We start from the raw sequence: 23860 nt of genomic DNA, 5'->3' as shown, positions 1-23860 counted from the left end.
TTTCCTTTAGCACAGATTTCCTCAATTCTTCACAGATCTTGTTATCAGTTGAAAAATGCAGATCTGTTCAATACTTTAGAAATCTGTGACAAGAATGCACACAATTACTTCGTTCACAAAACATTAACTACCCATTATTATTTGGGAAGTACTTATAAATAAGGCCCTGAGAAAATTGCTGAGTTTTTGTACAAAATCCATGTTAGTTTCATGGGAAACGTATAATTTAACATAAAATATGCATTGGACTATTCAGTACGTTGTTTGCAGTGTTTTTATTTTTATTTTATTAAACTACAAAATAAAATATTCTTCCCTTGAACTATAGATTGCAATAATCCCCAATTCTATGTATGACTGTACAGTACAGTAGTGGTCATTGCTATGTTCACTACACACAGGCAGACTGGCCATCGGGCAATTCTGGAAAATGCCAGAAGGGCCGGTCCATTATTTAGTTTGTTGGGCCTGTCGATTCCCACGTGGGCTGGTTGCCCTGTGTAGACACCCACACCGCACATCGCCAGCACCCCCCCGGACCACACTTTATTGGGACCCAGACTTCACCAGCCTTCGCTCCCCTGGGTATAAGTCCAGGGCTGTTTTTTGGTCCCAGTCCACCTCTGTCACTATATTTCCATTACAAAAATAAAAATAATATATGGATTAGGAATTTGATTTGAAAACTTGCACTTTATGAGTATAAGATTCTTTAAACAAATTTACACATACTCTATACAGTTCTGGAAATATCCATATTTGTAGTTTTTTATAGTTTTTAAATAAAGCTGAGCATCTTGGTTCTCTGTGACCTCTTTGAGCTGTAAAAAAATAGCATGTGCCCTGAAATACTAGTTTCTCACCATCAACACAGTTAGGGATGGCAGATAAGCATGGCTGGGCCAGTTTTGAGATTTTGGGATCAGCATGATTCTGTAGACCTACAAAAAGCAGTCAGAGAAAACTCACTAGTGCTGCATTCTATTGCATAAAAGCAATAACCTTCCAATTCAGTGTTAGTCATAAGTGAAGCCTGGTATGTAATCCAGACAAGTGCAAGTTTAAAATGCACATCTGTACAGAATCCAACATGGGTGCTTTAAGGAACTTGTGTATTGGCTGGGTGAAACTTAGTGTTTTTTCATACTAGTCTGGGTTCTGAACCTATCAAGTTCAGAGAGAGGTTTTGTCCCCTTTCTTGTGGATAGGGATCAAAACTGGGACAGGAAATTACAGACCAGTCAGTCTCACTTGTATTACTTGTAAAATGTTGGAAACAATGATTAGGCCTAGACAGAAAACAGAGGAGCATCTTAATGAAAAACATATTATTGGTGATAGTCAACATGGGTTTAGATGAGGTAGATCATGTCTTACTAAATGATTTAAGTCTTTTAAACTTGAAACTGCAGCTGTAGATGATGTGAAAGCATATGATATGATAAACTTAGATTTTCAAAAAGTTTCACCAAAGACTGATCCTCAAATTGGAAGCTGTAGGTATTCAGGGTAATGTAAGTGGATGGATTATGAACTGGTTGATGTATAGGAAACAGAGGATGTCGATTAGAGGAGTTGCTTCTAACTGGAGTGAGGTTGTTAGTGGAGTTCCACAAGGATCAGTATTAAGGCCTCTGCTTTTTCTAATCTATATTAATGATCAGGACTCTGGGATAGTTAGCAAACTTGTCAAATTTGACGATGATACTAAAATAGGTGGCTCAGCAAATACAATCTCGGTAGCACAAGCTATTCAATGGGACTTGGATAATATTCAGTTGTGGGCCGACACCTGGCAGATGAAATTCAATGTGTACAAGTGCAAGGTAATACATGCAGGTAACAAAAATATCCACTATAATTACACTATGGGAGGAATAGAACTAGAACTAGTAACACATGAGAAAGATCTAGGAGTCTATGTGGACTCCACACTTTCTCCATCCAAACAATGTGGGGAAGCAATGAAAAAGGCAAACAGAATGCTAGGGTATATTGTCAAAAGTGTAGAATTTAAAACAAGGGAAGTAATGTTCAGACTGTACAATGCGCTAGTTAGGATGTTGCTGCTCTAGAGGCAGTTCAAAGGAGAGCAACCAGATTTCTTCCAGGTCTGAAGGGAATGTCCTACTCTGAGAGACTGAGGGAACTGAACCTTTTCATCCTGGAACAGAGGAGACTACGTGGGGACTTGTTTCAAGTCTTCAAAGTCATGAAAGGCATCGACCACATCAAACCAGAGGAGCTTTTCCAGACCAGCAGGGACACATGCACCCGGGGACACAAATGGGAATTGGGGTTCAAGGCATTCAAAACGGAAAACAGGAGACACTTCTTCACACAGAGAGTAGTCACAATCTGGAACAAACTCCCCAGCGATGTGGTAGAAGCTGAACATTTTGGAACATTTAAAGTCAGACTGGATGGGATCCTTGGATCACCCAGTTATTAATGGACACGAAACGAGCACGATGGGTCGAATGGCCTCCTCTTGTTTGTAAACTTTCTTATGTTTCTTATGTTAATGGTGTATATAATATGTATATACAATATACAAAGATGACTCTCAATTGTTGCTTTATTTCTCCATCGATAAGAAGTATCTGTAATGAATGTACTAAGAATAACCTGTGAAATAGCAAGAATTTTGATATTATTTTGGTATACTGCCACTTTGGGGGAGGAGAAAAGTCGTCTCAAGGGCAGTGATTATGTACCCAGCATGTATTGGTTGTATGCATGCTGGTTGGACATGTTCACTATTTTGATGCTCTTTGTCTTTTCTAGAGTCCCTCTGACAATACTAAAAGCTTGTCTGATTGTTTATCATATTTAGACATATTTACAGTGTAAGTTAGTTGCAGACCTGTATGGGAGGTGTGTGGGGCTCCCTGTTGCCCCTGTTTGGGGCAGTAGCTCCTGAATGCGCTGGCACTGCATGACCAGATCCAGTGCCCATGCCCTGTGCTGGCACTCAGCCTGTGCCAGGGCCTCCTCCTCTCTCCGAGCAGTTTTGGTCAGCTTCGTTCGCAGCTTCACATTTTCCTCCTTCACCTGCTCTAGCACCAGCCTGAGCTTATCCAGCTCTCTCTCCTTGTCCTGGAGAAGATATATATATATATATATATTTATTTGCATATGTGGTAGAGGAGACTTTGGGATATGTAAATAGAGAAAAGCATTTATATGAAGGGAGGAGCTTCCTGTGTTCTAGCCTGCCTCACCTGCTGTAAGTCCAGCCGGCGGCAGAGTATCTCCCTCTGCTGCTCCTCTCTCAGTGCACCACATATTGTGTTCTGGGCCACCTGTTGTTCTTGTTGCTGTAACCGTCTCTCACACTGCAGCTCCTGCACCTTCTGACACACGAACACAATTACTTTATGAGCCTAATGCAGACTATTATGTGGCAATCTAGAGCCTCTTCCAAATCACTTCTGGTCATCCTTATTATTTCTCTGGTTTCAGTAAAGTCCAGTAGTGATCTCTGCAATAGGATCACTGCATGCTCAGAACTGCCCCAGTCTGCTACTGTGGGCACAACCTTACATACAACCTTACATACAACCTTACCTTAAAAGTTTGCAAACGAGGGGAGGCCATTCGACCCATTGTCCAGGATGTAGGAAGTCACTTACTGTACTTGTGTAAATTGTAAATTGGAATTTGTAAAATATATTATTCTGAATTGCTGTTTTAGCTACATTGATTTTGTAATGATTGATGCCTTGTACTTCACTGTATATTGGCACTTATGTTGTAAGTCGCCCTGGATAAGGGCGTCTGCCAAGAAATAAAAATAATAATAATAATAATTGTGCTCGTTTGGTGTCCATTAATAACTGAGTGATCCAAGGATCCTATCCAGTCTGATTTAAAATGTTCCCAAATTTTCAGCTTCAACCACATTGCTGGGGAGTTTGTTCCAGATTGTCACAACTCTCTGTGTAAAGAAGTGTCTCCTGTTTTCCGTTTTGAATGTCTTGAAGCCCAATTTCCATTTGTGTCCCCGGATGCGTGTGTCCCTGCTGATATGGAAAAGCTCCACTGGTTTGATGTGGTTGATGCCTTTCATTATTTTGAAGACTTGAAACAAGTCCCCACATAGTCTCCTCTGTTTCAGGGTGAAAAGGTTCAGTTCCGTCAGTCTCTCCGAGTAGGACATTCCCTTCAGACCTGGAATAAGTCTGGTTGCTCTCCTCTGAACTGCCTCTAGAGCAGCAAAATCTTTCTTGAAGTGTGGTGCCCAGAACTGTACACAGTATTCCAGATGAGGTCTTACTAGTGCATTGTACAGTCTTAACATTTGTTTTAAATTCTACACTTTTCACAATGTAGCTTTAATGCCTGTGGTATTCAACATGATGAATGCAATTTCCAAAATTGTCCACAAGATGGAGGTAGAGGTATACATAAGGAATGTCATTATGTGGCTCAAATGAAATGCGCTCATTTTGATTGGTATACAGCAGCCATGTTTTGTGTCCTATCACCTCGGCTTCATCAATTTTGACAGCTCTTTGTACTAGTGTAACTCACTGAAAATGTAAGCACATTAGGCCTTCTGTTTCTGAAGATTTTCGATGCCGGAAGTTAAATTTTGTGATGCAAAGTGCTGCGAAATTCACCACAATCAAGCATAACATTACCCTTTAGTATTGTACAAATTGGGTGAGTTTTTGAATATGGCTCATGGGTTTTTTCTGGGGTCAACATTCACATATTACACATATTTTACATACATGCACAGTCATTCTCTTGTGGCGGCCATGTTCTTGCACACAGTCCCTTGCCTTTTACAACTTTGACAGATAGCAGTATCTTGCTGCTCTAGAGGCAGTTCAGAGGAGAGCAACCAGAATTAATCCAGGTCTGAAGGGAATGTCCTACTCGGAGAGACTGAGGGAACTGAACCTTTTCATCCTGGAACAGAGGAGACTACGTGGGGACTTGATCCAAGTCTTCAAAATCATGAAAGGCATCGACCACATCAAACCAGAGGAGCTTTTCTAGATCAGCAGGGACACACGCACCCGGGGACACAAATGGAAACTGGACTTCAAGGGATTCAGAACGGAAAACAGGAGACACTTCTTTACACAGAGAGTAGTCACAATCTGGAACAAACTCCCCAGTGATGTGGTTGAAGCTGAAAATTTGGGAACATTTAAAAATAGACTGGATAGGATCCTTGGATCACTTAGTTATTAATGGACACCAAACGAGCACGGTGGGTCGAATGGCCTCCTCTCGTTTGTAAACTTTCTTATGTTCTTATGTTCTTCTATGTAACATATGTAAAGCTTCAGGACACTGGACTTTATAGTTCCAGAGCAGTAGCCATAAAATGTAAAATAGAGAGAAGGGGAAGGAGGGGGGTGTTTTAAATAGGGCTATATTACAATTATTGATAAGTTATATTTTACAACGTAAAGTTTATAAGTATTATTTTATTAAATCCAAATCTGAAATACATATTTTACGTTTTACTTTATACAACGTGAAGCACTTTGAAATGACTCTGTCTGATCTTTTACAGCTGTGTACATCAATGCAGAAAACGTGCATTGCATTTAGTAATCTGGCAGTGTCTTTATTCTGTTTGGCTGTGGGTAGCTGGCTGAAAGGCGGGGGACACCTACAGTCCTATATAGATGCTGAATTGTAGTGCCAACAGCAGTCTAATTGCTTACATCAGCCCTACACCCAATATCAAAAATTGAATGCAAACGGAAAGTTAGAAACTTGCTGAGCCGATCAGAGGACAGGCAGGCGACCTATATCACCTGCGATTCTTAAATTGTTTATCAAAATGTGCGCATATTCATAAACAATTAAAACAATTAAGAAAATTAAAAAACAATAATAAAATTAACTTTTGGCAATAAACTGTGTAAACTGGTGTAGCAGACATATACAATTATAAAACATAAATAACCATTTACAAAAAAGTTATACATTGATTTGCATGTTAATGAGGGAAATAAGTATTTGATCCCCTATCAATCTGCAAGATTTCTGGCTCCCAGGTGTCTTTTATACAGGTAACGAGCTGAGATTAGGGGCACTCTCTTTAAGGCAGTGCTCCTAATCTCAGCTCGTTACGTGTATAAAAGACACCTGTCCACAGAAGCAATCAATCAATCAGATTCCAAACTCTCCACCATGGCCAAGACCAAAGAGCTGTCCAAGGATGTCAGGGACAAGATTGTAGACCTACACAAAGCTGGAATGGGCTACAAGACCATCGCCAAGCAGCTTGGTGAGAAGGTGACAACAGTTGGTGCGATTATTATTATTATTATAATGGAAGAAACACAAAATAACTGTCAGTCTCCCTTGGTCTGGGGCTCCATGCAAGATCTCACCTCGTGGAGTTTCAATGATCATGAGAACGATGAGGAATCAGCCCAGAACTACACGGGAGGATCTTGTTAATGATCTCAAGGCAGGTGGGACCATAGTAACCAAGAAAACAATTGGTAACGCACTACGCCGTGAAGGACTGAAATCCTGCAGCGCCCGCAAGGTCCCCCTGCTCAAGAAAGCACATGTACAGGCCCGTCTGAAGTTTGCCAATGAACATCTGAATGATTCAGAGGAGAACTGGGTGAAAGTGTTGTGGTCAGATGAGATCAAAATCAAGCTCTTTGTCATCAACTCAACTCACCGTCAAACATGGAGGTGGAAACATTATGCTTTGGGGGTGTTTTTCTGCTAAGGGGACAGGACAACTGCACCACATCAAAGGGACGATGGACAGGGCCATGTACCGTCAAATCTTGGGTGAGAACCTCCTTCCCTCAGCCAGGGCATTGAAAATGGGTCGTGGATGGGTATTCCAGCATGACAATGACCCAAAACACACAGCCAAGGCAACAAAGGAGTGGCTCAAGAAGAAGCACATTAAGGTCCTGGAGTGGCCTAGCCAGTCTCCAGACCTTAATCCCATAGAAAATCTGTGGAGGGAGCTGAAGGTTTGACTTGCCAAATGTCAGCCTCGAAACCTTAATGACTTCGAGAGGATCTGCAAAGAGGAGTGGGACAAAATCCCTCCTGAGATGTGTGCAAACCTGGTGGCCAACTACAAGAAACGTCTGACCTCTGTGATTGCCAACAAGGGTTTTGCCACCAAGTACTCAGTCGAAGGGGTCAAATACTTATTTCCCTCATTAACATGCAAGTCAATGTATAACTTTTTTTAAATGTGTTTTTCTGGATTTTTGTTGTTGTTATTCTGTCTCTCACTGTTAAAATACACCTACCATTAAAATTATAGACTGATCATTTCTTTGTCAGTGGGCAAACGTACAAAATCAGCAGGGGATCAAATACTTTTTTCCCCCAATGTATATCAGGTGCAAATCTGCTAATAAAATGAATAATAATATTAATAATATATGAATGATGTGTAGAAAATCACAAGTTTCAGGAATCAACATGATTGTAACTATTTCACAATGAATAATGTTATTACAAAGCCCAGATTGTCGGCTATATTATTTTCAGTAGGCAGCCTACTGTGTTCTGCCCCAGTTTTCTTACTATTGTAATTATTGCATCCCAGTGTAGTTTGACTGTTGTCCTTGGGTAGACCGGATGTGGCCCCAAGGGGCCCACTGCAGAATTCTATCTGGGTTCTGTTTGAAATTGACACAGGTTGCAGACTACTATGACACCGTGCCATCTAAACTGCATGTGGACTATATTTAAATGTTTCAACTGAAGCATGTAAAGTTTATGTACAGAATTAATAAATACGTTTATTTGGTTTAACAGTCGTTACAATCATTTATCATTATTTTGAAACATAGTTATGGTGCTTTAGTTTCCATTGGAACCTTTACGACTCCACAGTGATTTTCGTGCACTGCAGCGTTGCGCGCTTACTGCTGAGCACTGTGGTCAAACAAACAGACACCTAGTGAGAAACACAGGGCTCATAAACCAATAAACAGGTGTTTTACTAAAACCCTCATAACCAATAGAACGTGTTTTTGAAAGCTGTGCTACATTTGAGTATGCATGGTTTTGATTGTTTATTTTCATCATGACTGATGATTGCCGTATATTATGGCATAGAGGTGCATTTTTAATGAAATGTTAATTAAATCGCTTTTCAAAATTCACAATAGTAATTAAAATAATATCGGCAAACAAATGACAAGCAAGCTCAGATTACAGTAAAACATCTAAAGAAAATGACTGAAAAATGCATCTCTCAGACAATGTGGATAAAAGTTAAACTATACATTATATTTATAAAACTGTTCAAATTCTACATCGTGTTTTGGATATGATTTGTATTGTGATACATTTAACATATGTATTAAATAAATTACACTTTCAATGGCATTTTTAAATATGTATTTTTTTAAACAAATGCAGCTGTGCTGTGTGCACTATAACCTGACCCTGTTGGATTGGCAGTATTGAGCACTGAGGAGGACTTGTGAACCTAAGAGAACCTCATGTGAATACAAACAGCTGACCATTTGGTGAATTGTCCCACTCACTGACACACTGGTCTCACTGAGGTTTGCCAAATTCAGCAGCAGACTATTTTTTACATTTTAGTTACATGAGCTCTACCCTATATTTAAAGGAAAGTATGTCTGATAATTTATATATTTTAACAAAAACTTGGCATGTAGTTAACTAGGAATGCTGGCTGGCACCAGTAGGTCACCATCAACATATTTCAGGAGGCAACAATACAGTGTTTCTGTGAATCAACTCACATTCTGGAACTCCACTACTTTGTTCTGCAGGGACAGCATATTTCTCCTCTCTCTTTCTTGCTCTTCTTTTACAGTCTCCAAGGCCCTCCTGCTCACTTCCTCCAGTATCTCATGTTGCTTTTTGAGCTCTTCTGTTTTCTCTATTTCCCACTGGTTCTGTTGCTGGATCAAAGCATTTTGAACCTGATAGAATAAAACCAAGGTTCATCAGTGGAATGATAAGCAGACAGTGTGGAGCATGAGTTCCAATAAGGGTTCAAGTCTTCAGTTGTGCCCTTGAAAGACACACCACTCTAATTTCTCCTAGTTTCTCTAGTCAGCAAAAAAAGCAGACCAGCTATATACAATGGAGCATTAACCTGCAATTTACTAGTATCCAATCCAGGAGAAGGAGACCCCCAATGCTGGGGTCACCTCCAGCACTATCAACAACAACAAGATTTGTAAGTACTTAAATTGTTTCAATTCAGTTAATTCAATTTCATGTTTAAAAAAGACTGTACTTAACCACCAGATGCCTCTCTCCTAACATCTGCATATCTGGTGTCAATATTTCACTCTTAACAACACATGTTATACAATGGGTATACTAGGCCATTTCACCAACTGAATAACAAGATAACTGTAAATTGTTATATGTAGTTGAATAGTTTTTATATTTAAAATAAACAGAGATAATAACTTTCACACCTAGTTAAAAAAAAGTTAAAAACAAGTTAAAAACAAAATCACAAATGCAGAACGTCCATTAAAATACATAATTGCAGAAAATAATAAAATATGGGAAAATTTACTTTTATTATTTTATTGATTGTAACGTTGTTAATTCAGTTTTTTCTACAAAGCAAATCATTATTTTGTATTTAACCCTTTCTGGGAGCTACTTTAATTATTAGCTTGTTAAAACATTTTGGTCTGTAGTTTCATACCAAACTAAGAATCTACAGAAATCTACCGAAGTCATGTTACCCTGTCTCTGCCTTAAAATTCAGAAAGGGTACTTTAACCAACCATTGTCTTTTGGATACTTAATCAACAACTGCATTATTATGCATTTGGTGAACTGAACTGGTACAACTAGATTGAACTCTTATAACTGGATTTGATTGACTGGATTTGTCACTTCTGCCAGATAAGACTATAACCTATTGTCTATCAAAAGATGGCTTCTTCCAACTCGCATTTCTAGTTCTTTTCCTTAAAGGTTAACCTGTATTTGTTTTCTGTAAACTTCAGTGTATCCTGGGATTTACTAAAACCACCACAATAACATTATTCTCTACTGCATTTGGTTATCTTTAAATGTATTCAGTGCAATTTTATCAATCTCTAATTAAAATTGTGAGGGAATTCCACAGAGAAGGAGCGACACAACTAAAACCAAGTGTGATGTGTGTTTTTTGTAGGAGTCCGGCGCTTGCAGATCTCTGCAGCCTTCTTGAACTATAGGAGGTCTGTTATGTGGCTCGGACCTTGGCCATACATTACTTTATATTATAGCCAATAACCAATAACTCAGTTTTACTATAATTACGTTTCAAAAAGAAGTTATCTGACAATCAAGTTTGTATATCTCGCAAACAGGCACCTAAGTCAGAATAGATTTAAAAAAAAAGTCTGTCTTTGTATTGTCTGCATAGGAGTGAAACTGAACACCATCCTTTCCAATCACATCACATATTACATTTTAAAATCAGGCACTGTTAGATTATTTTGCTCAGTGCTTAGCTAATAAGGTTAAAAATAAAAATAGAATGGAAAATATGTTGCACAACAACGAGCACGATGGGTTGACACTTTCTTATGTTTCTTATAGTATTTTTCTGACTCAATGCTTTTTTTTTTTTTACTTATAAACAAGTATGCACTACACCTCACTCCATTCATTCTGGCTTGTGCTGCAACAATTAATTAATGTGTTGATGTTTCTGATAACATTTTCATCTTTGCCAAAACACCTGTAGGCCTACAGCAATGCAGGTCTCAGATTAGAAGTTAGAAAACTGGAATCAATATCAATTGAATATGTCATGTTCAATAGCTATGCAAACACGAAGATTGAAGTAGAACAAAAGATAAAAGAATAAGTAAACTATGTCTACCTTGGCCAACAAATAAGCACAGATGGAGATCGTAGGGAAGAAATCAAAAGTAGAGTAACAATTGGAAAGAGTAAATTTGGAAGCTGCATGATATTTAAATTACATCTACGCATTTGCCTGAAGAGAGAATTATTTAACCAAAAAAACAGAAGTACCAGTTGCCACAGAGAGACACAGGAAAGTACAGGTGAGAGGCAGCCATCTTGTTGTTTAACTAGTTTCAGACCAGTCTTAGCATTGCTCATTTTGTTTTAAGTTTGCCTAAATTGATGCTAGCATTGTCTGTAGTTTGCCTAAATTGAAGTCAATTCAGTTCAGCTGCTGAGTTGGTGAACGTAAACAGATTGTAGAAGGGAGATTTTGTCTAGGACTAGCAGGAATTCTGTTGCAGGAGGAGCCAGGTGTGACCAGTTAGGTGTGAATTGGGGGTAGGTAGACAAAAGCTACTTAAAGCAGCTGTTGAGACCAAGAGGCAAACAGAAGTATTTACAAGTTGCCACAGAGAGACACAGGAAAGTACAGGTGAGAGGCAGCCATCTTGTTGTTTGACTAGTTTCAGACCAGTCTTATCATTGCTCATTTTAATTTAAGTTTCCCTTAATTGATGTTAGCATTGTCTGTAGTTTGCCTAAATTGAAGTCAATTCAGTTCAGCTGCTGAGTTGGTGAAAGTAAATATGCTGAAGAAGGGAGATTTAGTCAAGGACTAGCAGGAATCAGGAGTCAGGTGGTGCCAGTTAGGTGTGAATTGGTAGACAAAAGCTATTTAAATCAGCTGTTGAGAAAGACCTGTGCTGTTTTTCAGTCACAAAAGTTAAGCAGTTGACTAGGCAACAGGAACCAAGGGACTTTTGGACAAAAAACAAAACAAAACACTAACATTTAGAAGCATGTGCCCACTACAGTGTCAGGTTTGCAGAATGATTGCCTTCCTGGATGAACTCATCCAAGAAGGTTTCATTTGTGAACGTTTTCGACAGGTTGAAATCTTAGAGATCAAGGTTCGTGATCTTGAGGCTCTGTATTAGGGATATAGAAGAATTGGTCAATCAGCCCATGAGAGAGATGGTGTGCACGCCAAAACCTAGGAGAGTTGAGACCTCAGAGCAGGACAACGTAGAGAACTGCTGGGTTACAGTAGGTTGTAACCGTAGAACAGGGCGTGCACGATCCCTAGAGACACCCCAAGAGCTAGACTTGCTGGACACCGAGTTTGACAATGACAGCTCAGAGGGTGATGGGGGGGCAGTTGAGCACCAGAGCACCATGGTGCCCACTCCCTCCCAAAAGAGGGAGGTAGTTATAGTAGGAGAGTGGCGTAGCCATGGGTGTGCCAGGGTGTGCCACCCAAAGAGACAGCTGGCACACCCAGAAATCAGATGCAGAATGCATTTTTTGTAATAGCCTTATGCTGGGGTCACACTACATGATTTCTTCAATCCGACCCGACTTTGTGAATAGTGGGCAGCTCACACTTAACGACTATTTTACACCGAATTTGTGTATTTTGCGTCGTGAAGGAGCACACACACCCGAGCGCTTCAGTACAGGGACACACACTGCAGGACTGATCTGACATCCTTGTTGTGGGTGTGCGTCACAGCCTCGACACTCCCACATCCCGCAGAAACACGTGTGATCCACACAGAGAAAAGGTCAACAAACATGGATGTGGACATTTGCAGGTCATGTTCGTGAAGTGCAGATGTCCGCAGTTATGCGCAGATCTGTGCTGCTCCACCAATGGGATCAGTGGATTTCTGCAGATCTGTGCAGAACAAGAACACGACCACAAACTGCTGTTGCTGTCCGTGTTCGTGTGTCGGACAAACACACAAAGCGGAGAGAAAAGAGGATGAGTGTGAAGACATGGCTGGCAGGCATGGGCAATAGCCTGTCTACTCTGTGTGAGAGCTGGAGGTGAGCAACACACAGGCTCTATCCATCCCACAGTATGATCAGCGCATTGTAGGGATCGATATTTAGCGCAGATCTGGGTCAATTACAGATACTAATTGGTATCATATTATTTTCCCTGTATTAGAGTATTTTAAAATAACCTGCGCCGAAACAACCATTGGTATTTAAGTATTTTAATAAATCTTAATAAATCTTTAATCTTATTCTCCTGTCATGTTTATGCCGATCTAGTCGTAAATATTAAACATGTTTAATAAAATCGTAGCGGCTCCGACAAGGTTACCATCGGATTGGAGGGCAAGCGATCACATCGCAGCCCGTCTCACACTACACGACCTTCGGCAGCGGGGATCTTGACGATCAGTGCCAATTTGTCGAGGGCCAAATCGTGCTTAAATTCATGTAGTGTGACCCCATCATTAGGCTATTATGGTCTAATTATAATAAAATAATAAAAGCCTTTGTAAAGAATGATTGCACTGTGATGTTTAAAATAACAATAACAATCAAAGGATGGACTACTGTGTTGTAGAGAAAAGTCGATGTGGCACACCAAGTTTTTCAGATCCACACCCACAGTCTCTTTTCTGGCTACGCTACTGTAGTAGGAGACTCAATTCTTAGAGGTGTAGATCACACAGTGTGCTCTAGTGATAAGGAGACCCGCATGGTATCTTGCCTGGCTGGTGCTCAGGTTGCAGATCTCCCTAAAATAATAGACGGGCTACTGGCCAAAGCTGGGGGGAATCCACTGGTCATGGTCCACATTGGAACCAATGACATAGGAAAAGGTAGGACAGAGGTTCTGCAAGACATATTTAAAGAGTTAGGAACAAAACTAAAGAGCAGAACCTCCACGGTACTACGTGCCAGGCCAGGGAGACAGGCAGAGATTAGAAAGTTTAACACGTGGTTGAAATTTTGGTGTAGGGAAGAGGGGTTTAGGTTTATGGAGCATTGGTCTTTCTTCTGGGATAGATGGGACATTTACAAACCGGACGGTATACATCTAAACAGAACTAATGAGCTAATGCATTGGGAGAGCATATGGGCAGAGAAATTGAGAATCATTTAAACTAGGGACCAGGGGGGCAGGGAGCTCTGACAATGGCAGATGTTCCCCTAAGGAAATAAACAAAGGGAACCCGCTAGTAGGAAAGTCCTGAAATGTTTGTACCTCAATGCCAGGAATATAAGGAACTTAGAAGCCACAGTGCTGGCATGTGACTATGATGTTGTAGGAGTGACAGAAACATGTATTCATCCCCATCGTTTTCTGTAAGCCAAGTTAGAAGGATACACACAGTTTAGGAGAGACAGGCAAAATCGAAGAGGAGGTGGGGTAGCATTATATTTGAAAAATGACATTGAGGCAGAAGAACTAAAATTAGATCCCAGTATCTTTGTGAGTCAAACTTTTGAACAAGGGATGTGGAGGATTAGTGGTAGGAGTGTGTTACAGACCATCCAACTCAGATATTCAGCAAGATGTTGCATTGTACAGTGTAATCAGGACTGCATGTACAGTGAGGGAAAAAAGTATTTGATCCCCTGCTGATTTTGTAAGTTTGCCCACTGACAAAGAAATGATCAGTCTATAATTTTAATGGTAGGTGTATTTTAACAGTGAGAGACAGAATAACAACAAATAAATCCCGAAAAAAGCATTTCAAAAAAGTTATAAATTGATTTGCATGTTAATGAGGGAAATAAGTATTTGATCCCCTATCAATCAGCAAAATTTCTGGCTCCCAGGTGTCTTTTATACAGGTAACGAGCTGAGATTAGGAGCACTCTCTTAAAGGGACTCTCCTAATCTCAGCTCGTTACCTGTATAAAAGACACCAGTCCACAGAAGTAATCAATCAATCAGATTCCAAACTCTCCACCATGGCCAAGACCAAAGAGCTGTCCAAGGATGTCAGGGACAAGATTGTAGACCTACACAAGGCTGGAATGGGCTACAAGACCATCGCCAAGCAGCTTGGTGAGTAGGTGACAGCAGTTGGTGCGATTATTCGCAAATGGAAGAAACACAAAATAACTGTCAGTCTCCCTCGGTCTGGGGCTCCATGCAAGATCTCACCTCGTGGAGTTACAATGATCATGAGAACGGTGAGGAATCAGCCCAGAACTACACGGGAGGATCTTGTTAACGATCTCAAGGCAGCTGGGACCATAGTCACCAAGAAAACAATTGGTAACACACTATGCCGTGAAGGACTGAAATCCTGCAGCGCCCACATGGTCCCCCTGCTCAAGAAAGCACATGAACAGGCCCGTCTGAAGTTTGCCAACATCTGAATAATTCAGAGGAGAACTGGGTGAAAGTGTTGTGGTCAGATGAGACCAAATTCGAGCTCTTTGGCATCAACTCAACTCGCCGTGTTTGGAGCAGGAGGAATGACCCCAAGAACACCATCCCCACCATCAAACATGGAGGTGGAAACATTATGCTTTGGCAGTGTTTTTCTGCTAAGGGGACCGTTTGCACCGCATCAAAGGGACGATGGATGGGGCCATGTAGCATCAAATCTTGAGCTGAAGGTTCGAGTTGCCAAACGTCAGCCTCGAAACCTTAATGACTGGGAGAGGATCTGCAAAGAGGAGTGGGACAAAATCCCTCCTGAGATGTGTGCAAACCTGGTGGCCAACTCCAAGAAACGTCTGACCTCTGTGATTGCCAACAAGGGTTTTGCCACCAAGTACTAAGTTGAAGGGGTCAAATACTTATTTCCCTCATTAACATGCAAATCAATTGATAACTTTTTTGAAATGCGTTTTTCTGGATTTTTTTGTTGTTATTCTGTCTCTCACAGTTAAAATACACCTACCATTAAAATTATAGACTGATCATTTCTTTGTCAGTGGGCAAACGTACAAAATCAGCAGGGGATGAAATACTTATTTCCTTCCCCCACTGTATATATATATCCCATAACAATATAACACACGTAATAGTAATCACACAACACCTGTAATGTGTTGCATTCTGCATATATTTACCATGACAGCCTGCATGTAGTATTTTGCTTATTTTGCTTGTTAGTTTTGCTTATTGAAGGATTAACAAAATACTCGTATCGTACTCGTAAGAAATATCGAGATATATATCGTATATCGCACAAATTTATAAAAATATTGAGATATTATTTTTAAGTCATATTGCCCAGCCCTAACGGTACTTTCATGAAGAGCAAGACTGGATAATCTCTGACAGTAACACTATTTGAAAACATTTATGTTTAGAAATATAAAACATACATGTGCCTTTGTTAAAAAAATGTTTTCCTACACTTAATCAAGGGTATGTGAGATAACTATATATAAAGGAAGAATCCAATACAATTATGCAACCTTTCTCTACTAGAAGGTGAAGAACTCTCTAACGACAGAGATAGATATGTCACCTGCTGCAACTCCTGCAGGTGTGCTGCCTCCAATTCCTCTTTAAACTGCTGGAACTCCTGCTCCTACCAACAGAAAAGTTAAGATAGTTTGGATTATTATTAATAATCTCTGGTGATTCAACTTCTATGAGAATGGAGAAGATTTACAGTGAACAACTGATCCTAATCTTAGAGGTTCTGATCTACTTCAACAAAAGATAGCAGTGTAAATAAGAAGCCATGTAAACTGAAGAAAAGAGTGCTTGAGTCATAGAAGTAGTCAAGATAACATTTACCTGATGTAATCTCTCATTATTCAGCCCTAAGGTTGTCACACCAGAGAAAAAAGTAGCTGTCTTGTGTTACTTCGTAACCCAACTAAATACCAGGGCTTACATTCTCAAGGAGCACAAGACTTGTCATATGAATAGCTTTGCGGGATATGGAAGCAGTTAATTTACGCCCCCCAAAAACCATCCTCTCGCATATACACAAATCCAAATATATTTTTTTAATTACCTAGACTTGAGGAATAATACAAGGGCATAGCACTTGAATTACAATTGGAAAAATGCAAATAAACAATTGGAGTCAAATGCAGGGCCTTATCTAGATCAAAAAATAGAAGTGCTGTGTGGTTTAGGTATGTGCGTTACACTAGAGGGTACAGATTTTTACCTGCTCATCTTTCCTTCTCTCCTTGTCTTGGAGCTGCACTTCGAGGTGGGCACGCCTTTCCTGTAGTGTAAGTGCCTCATCAGCTTGGTGCTCCAGCTCAGTCTGGAACTCTTCCAGCTTCTGTGGGCACAAGGGTCAAGATTAGACCAGACCAGGTAGTATTTGATAAAAACACAAACGGTTACTATTATATTTTCTTATTGATAGTCAGAGCAATATGATGCTTCTTTGCATTAGCCCTTTCTGGAGATCAACCTTACTGATATAAAGAAAAAAATAATTTACTCAGTCATTTAACTTATAACTTTTTTTTTCTCTTGGACTCGCAACAAACCAGATGTTTAAGCATGAAACATAAAACAGCTGAATTCTTTCAATTATACAAATAAATAATTTAAAGAAAAGTACAATAGATGGCTGCAGTATGGCTCATATAGTTTGTACAAGAACACAGAAAACCATGATAACAACAACCTGTAGTATACCATACATATGTACATAATCAGATTTTAGTAGCACTCACGTGGCACACACACACACCCGTCTATCTATCTCTCTCTCATATATATATATATATATATATATATATACACTCACCTAAAGGATTATTAGGAACACCATACTAATACTGTGTTTGACCCCATTTCGCCTTCAGAACTGCCTTAATTCTACGTGGCATTGATTCAACAAGGTGCTGAAAGCATTCTTTAGAAATGTTGGCCCATATTGAGAGGATAGCATCTTGAAGTTGATGGAGATTTGTGGGATGCACATCCAGGGCACGAAGCTCCCGTTCCACCACATCCCAAAGATGCTCTATTGGGTTGAGATCTGGTGACTGTGGGGGCCAGTTTAGTACAGTGAACTCATTGTCATGTTCAAGAAACCAATTTGAAATGATTCGACCTTTGTGACATGGTGCATTATCCTGCTGGAAGTAGCCATCAGAGGATGGGTACATGGTGGTCATAAAGGGATGGACATGGTCAGAAACAATGCTCAGGTAGGCTGTGGCATTTAAACGATGCCCAATTGGCACTAAGGGGCCTAAAGTGTGCCAAGAAAACATCCCCCACACCATTACACCACCACCACCAGCCTGCACAGTGGTAAAAAGGCATGATGGATCCATGTTCTCATTCTGTTTACGCCAAATTCTGACTCTACCATCTCTCAACAGAAATCGAGACTCATCAGACCAGGCAACTTTTTTCCAGTCTTCAACTGTCCAATTTTGGTGAGCTTGTGCAAATTGTAGCCTCTTTTTCCTATTTGTAGTGGAGATGAGTGGTACCCGGTGGGGTCTTCTGCTGTTGTAGCCCATCCGCCTCAAGGTTGTACGTGTTGTGGCTTCACAAATGCTTTGCTGCATACCTCGGTTGTAACGAGTGGTTATTTCAGTCAAAGTTGCTCTTCTATCAGCTTGAATCAGTCGGCCCATTCTCCTCTGACCTCTAGCATCAACAAGGCATTTTCGCCCCCACAGGACTGCCACATACTGAATGTTTTTCCCTTTTCACACCATTCTTTGTAAACCCTAGAAATGGTTGTGCGTGAAAATCCCAGTAACTGAGCAGATTGTGAAATACTCAGACCGGCCTGTCTGGCACCAACAACCATGCCACGCTCAAAATTGCTTAAATCACCTTTCTTTCCCATTCAGACATTCAGTTTGGAGTTCAGGAGATTGTCTTGACCAGGACCACACCCCTAAATGCATTGAAGCAACTGCCATGTGATTGGTTGGTTAGATAATTGCATTAATGAGAAATTGAACAGGTGTTCCTAATAATCCTTTAGGTGAGTGTATATATATATACATACACATACACACTGTATTCGTCCTAGTAGACACGCAATGCACGAATACAAGACCCTTTGCACGCCAGTCTATTAAGTATAAATTCCCCAAATTTGCATTTTTCCACACAACGTCATGATTTTGGCACATTTATGTATATTTCATTGTTTGACCGTTATGACAACATTCATTCGTTTTGCCGATCACGAAATGACGACACGTACATTCATCCGGAGAGAAGCTGTCTCATTATTAACTGAAATTGCTCCTCATCTGCAGCACAAGCTTGACCACATTGTTGACACAGTTCATTGTCTCGACCCCAAGAAAAAGGATAAATCCAGGCAAGTGATCATTCAATTTAGCATGAGAAAATACAGAGATGAGTTCTAGCACTCCACCAAGTTCTCTGATGTCTGCCAAGCCAGGGGAGTAAAGTTTACCTAGGACTTATCCAAGGCAGATCGAGAGGCTTGCACTGCACTGTGGCCGAAGATCAGTGAGGCCAGAGTGGTGGGGAAGAAAGCATACTACCGAGGTCCTTATGGCTTTATTGGGGGCACCCGAATTGTCCTGGGCACTGGTTCCAATAACATCACTTGTTATTCCTTCATAATGCTGGTGTAGAGGTGTAAGTGGGAAGTTTCGCTTTATATTTTGCTGTTGAGCGGGAAACAGTGCTTTGTTTTAAGGCAGATGTTTTTGCTATCTACAGGTATTTCTTTAGATATATTTTTGACAGATTGATTTGTATTATTTTATTTTCATTTAATTATCCAAGTCAATGGGGGGATAAAATAGTTTTCAGCCACGCTACTACACAGTCTGCAGGGGTAGCAATATTATTTGACAACCTCCCAGGCAAAATTGTGAAAATAAGGACAGACTGTAACGGTCACTGGGTTTCAGTTGTTCTAAACATTGATGGTGTTCTATTTATTTTGATTAATGTGTATGGCTATAATAGTACCTCCCTTAATGACAAATTATTTTCTGAAATCTTTCCACTTTTGTCTGAATTTAAGATTGTGTACCCAACTGATAATATTATTATAGGAGGGGACTTCAATATGGTTATAGATGCGGCTTTAGACCATTTACCACCTAGATTTAGTAACTCGCATCCTAATCCTAACTTCCTTAACTTCTGTTTGAATGCAAATGTAGTGGATGTTTAGGGGACTGGAAATCCAAATTTAAAACAATACTCTTCGTTCAAACCAAATGGCAACTGTAAATCTAGAATTGATTACTGTTTAACTTACAATTTAATTGACTTTATCAAAGATGCCTCCATTTCAGCAGCACCCTTAACAGACCATTGTTGTATCTCTTTAACTTTTCAGTCAAGCAAAGGAGAGTCACATAACAAGGGTTACTGAAAGTTTTATGATGATTTACTAAAACACAATTATTTCTGTTTTCAAATAAGATTACAAGATTTACAAGTAAATGGGAGTATCTAAAACATAAGATTTGAGAATTCTCTATTAATTTTAGCAAGGTTTTGAGTAAAGATAAAACACAATTGGAGATCGAGCTGACGAGAGAGATCAATTATTTATGTAATAGAAGTGAAATGGACGAAGAAACCAAATCTAAAATCCTGTCGTTACAATCCAAAATTGATGATGTATATATCCAAAAGGCGAAAGGAGCGTATGTGAGATCTAGGGCAAGATGGATAGAGAAAGGTGAAAAAAGTACTTCTTATTTTTGCTGACTTGAAAAGAGGCGACAGGAAAAGAATACCATAAATTCACTTTATATTAATGGAGTTATAAATGACTGCCCAAAATCCATTTCTTCAGAGTTTCTTCAATTTTATAGTTCATTATACAGCTCATCCTTCTCAGCAATGGATTGCTATGCTTTCTTTGTTAGAATTCATGCTAGCATACCGCAGATAGATCATACATGTAGAGATTTATGTGAGATGCATATCAAAATAGAGGAATTTGATGAAGCCATAGGTAAATTATCTTCAGGGAAATTCCCAGGCCCTGGTGGCCTTACATCTGAATTCTATAAATTCTTTAGGGAGGATCTGAGGGAACTACTATTTCAAACCTTTCTTGAATGTGTTCAGAATAATTCCCTAACATCAACCATGAAGCAAGGCCTGATTGTTCTTATACCCAAGCCAGGCAAAGACGCTAGAGACGCTTCGCCCTATTACCCTACTTAATTGTGATTATAAGATTTTAACCCATATATTTGCCAACAGACTTAAGGAAGGATTATCCCAAATAATCAGTAAATCACAATCTGGCTTTATGAACGGTAGATCAGTACATAATAATATTAGACTAGTCCTAGACATTTTAGATTATCATGAATGGATTGAAGATGATGGCTATATTTTATTTTTGGATTTTAGGAAAGCATTTGACACTATTGAACACAACTTCATATTCAGCTCTCTTGAAATGTATGGCTTTGGCAACAAATTTATCTCTTTTATAAAAATGCTATACAAAGATATTGATCGCTCTATATCACTTTCGCATGGGACATCCCAAAGATTTAATATCTTATGGGGAATTAGGCAAGGATGCCCTATTTCTCCTTTCCTATTAATCTTAGCTGTAGAAATGCTTGCTATTTTGATTAATAAAGACAGTAGTATTGACAAGTTGAGTGTATTTGGAAGACAAATTGGCATTAGTCAATTGGCCGATGACATAACACTCTTTCTAAAGGACAAACACCAGATTGATAAAGCTATTCATTTGGTTAATTTCTTCTCCAGAGCATCTGGTCTACACCTAAATATAAATAAATGCGAACTAATTGCAATTCATGGTTGCGAATCCAGCTCTTTATGTAATATCCCTGTTAAAACCTCTATAAAATATTTAGGTGTAACTATTACTAAAGACAATAATCATAGCATTCAAGAACATTTTGTGAACATATTCCTAAAAGCAAAAACTGTGCTCAATAGTTGGCTACAAAGAGATATGTCAATCCTTGGAAGAATACTTTTAACCAAAGTGGATTTTTTTTCTAGATTAATTTACCCAGTATCCTCACTAGCTATCCCACCTCATTTAGTAAAGGAATGTAATAATGCTATCTTTAACTTTATTTGGAAGAATAAGCCTCACTATATTAATAAAAATAATTTGATACACAGCTATGAGGGGGGGGGGCTTAAAAGTTATTGATTTAGAAATAATGAATGGAGTCTTAAAGACTCAATGGATAAGATCCTTTCTTCATGATAAAAATGCCTTATGGCTTGCAGTCTCTTCTTCAGTGTTTTAAAAACTAGGTGGTTTGGAGATTTTGCTAAAATGTGATTTTGAGATATAAAAACTGCCTCCAAGATTATCCGCCTTTCATCAGCAAGTGCTTATATGTTGGAAATTAGCTTTCTCTCACAACTTTAGTCCCCACAAGATTGTATTTGGAATAATCGTTTTATTATATTCCGTAACAAATCTCTATTTTATGAAAACTGGTTTAAATATAATATTTTCTCTTTACTGGACATGATGGACAGCCATGATATTGTTCTCAACTACAATGATTTCTGCTTGAAACATGGATTTGTATGTCATCCTAAGTAGTTTTACACCGTTGCAAATGCCATACCTCAAAACATGGTGATATTGCTTAAAGGTATTCTTACATACTCTTCTGTGACATTCTCTCTCCTGGCTCTATATCTAGGCAATTACTCTATTAGAGACCAAAAGTGTGACAACATGCATATTAGAAGTGTTTTCATTGATAGGGGTTCAGGGCTCAGTTGCACAACAAATTATCTTACATTAATATCCATGTAAACACCATTAGTTATAAACAAATTAGATTTGGTGTACTCAAGAAAGACTGTACACAACACTATTTGGAAAACAACATTTCTGAGTATGCCCTAATAGAAGCACACACCCCTATTTCAGATTTGTTTGGGAGCTTAACCCCAGGTTATTGTTGTTATGTAATGTGAACAGATTCAAGTAATTAATAAACACAATGCATTTGCTTAAATAAGTTATTTTAACTTTTATTTAAAGTAAGAAAATTAAATAAACAGGAATACTTAAATCACTGACTATGTCACTTACTGTATCAGGTCTATCCATGCATGAACTATACAGCACATGTATTAAATGGACTAGGAAAAAAGGCATTCTGGCTTACGTATTTAAGATACAATATTAGTGGTTGTACATAACAAAATATCAAATGGCACCTCAGATTCATGGAAGCATAGGCCATGTGCAACGTAACTACAAAAGTTAACTACAAAGACATGAGTATTCTAAAAAATATTACTATCAAAATAATGTAATGGCAATAGTGATGCACCATTCTTGAACCCTGCGATGGTGCACTCCGAACTCTTCTGCTGCTTTATTTTTGGATGTGCATGTGTAGAGAACAGATTAATATTTGTCATTTAAAAAGTATTTACCCATTATTCATATAAAATTCATATAAAATTAACATCTTAATAAAATTTAAGGAGATGGTGGCATCCCCAACAGTAGGATGACAGCCACTGTACCTCCTGCAGAGTTTCTACTTTCTCTCGTCCTCTGCGTTGCTCGGCAAACAGCTCACTCTTGACATTGTACAGCTGGTACTCCAGCTCTTCTCTCTCTTGTAGGTATAGGCTGCTCTCCCTGTGTCCAAGCCGTGCCCTCAACTCCTCCTTCTCTGCACTCAACTGCACAGAAAGAGATGCTTCTATTATACACACTGTCTATTCCAGGGTACCAGTACATTTCAACTTAATGACTGCAAAATCAGCTAGTTCTTATGTGAAAACTGGTTTCAAGACGTGACTTTTTGTCACTTATTGGATAGCAAAAAAACTACAAGCTACAAAAGCACAGGATTTGTCTTCCCTGCAGTAACTTGTTTAATAATAATAATAAGGGAGAAATACTGTCTTGTTTAATAGATTGGTCATATGTAAATTATATATACCGATCAGCCATACCACTATGACCACTGACAGGTGAAGTGAATAACACTGATAATCTTGTTATCATGGCACCAGTGGGTGGGATATATTAGGCAGCAAGTGAACATTTTGTCCTCAAAGTTGATGTGTTAGAAGCAGGAAAAATGGGTAAGCGTAAGTATCTGAGCGACTTTGACAAGGGCCAAATTGTGATGGCTAGATGACTGGGCGAGAGTATGTCCAAAACTGCAGCTCTTGTGGGGTGTTCCCGGTCTGCAGTGGTCAGTACCTATCAAAAGTGGTCCAAGGAAG

General features: G+C 39.3%; 1 protein-coding gene across 1 annotated transcript; it reads right to left on the bottom strand.

The window, feature by feature from the left end:
* Positions 1 to 2832: 2832 nt before the first annotated feature.
* On the bottom strand, positions 2833 to 16625 carry LOC136713060 (uncharacterized). The gene is made up of 5 exons (XM_066689959.1): positions 16545 to 16625; positions 16170 to 16232; positions 8739 to 8921; positions 3225 to 3356; positions 2833 to 3099 (listed from the first exon to the last, which is right to left on the bottom strand). The coding sequence occupies exons 1-5, from the start codon at positions 16623 to 16625 to the stop codon at positions 2833 to 2835; spliced, it is 726 nt and encodes a 241-aa protein (XP_066546056.1).
* Positions 16626 to 23860: the final 7235 nt, after the last annotated feature.

The sequence above is a fragment of the Amia ocellicauda genome, chromosome 17 (genome assembly GCF_036373705.1).
Source record: "Amia ocellicauda isolate fAmiCal2 chromosome 17, fAmiCal2.hap1, whole genome shotgun sequence".
Classification (NCBI taxonomy): Eukaryota; Metazoa; Chordata; class Actinopteri; order Amiiformes; family Amiidae; genus Amia; species Amia ocellicauda.
The sequence above is the reverse complement of the archived record's forward strand: the minus strand, read 5'-3'. Positions and strand labels throughout refer to the sequence as shown.

Coding starts and splice junctions, on each gene's coding strand:
- LOC136713060 (XM_066689959.1), bottom strand. CDS start 16,625: ATGGTTTTTGGGGGGCGTAAATTAACTGCTTCCATATCCCGCAAAGCT. Junction 16,233..16,544: donor GTCTTGTGCTCCTTGAGAAT/GTAAGCCCTGGT, acceptor TTCTGTTGGTAG/GAGCAGGAGTTCCAGCAGTT. Junction 3,357..8,738: donor AAGTAGTGGAGTTCCAGAAT/GTGAGTTGATTC, acceptor TTCGTGTGTCAG/AAGGTGCAGGAGCTGCAGTG.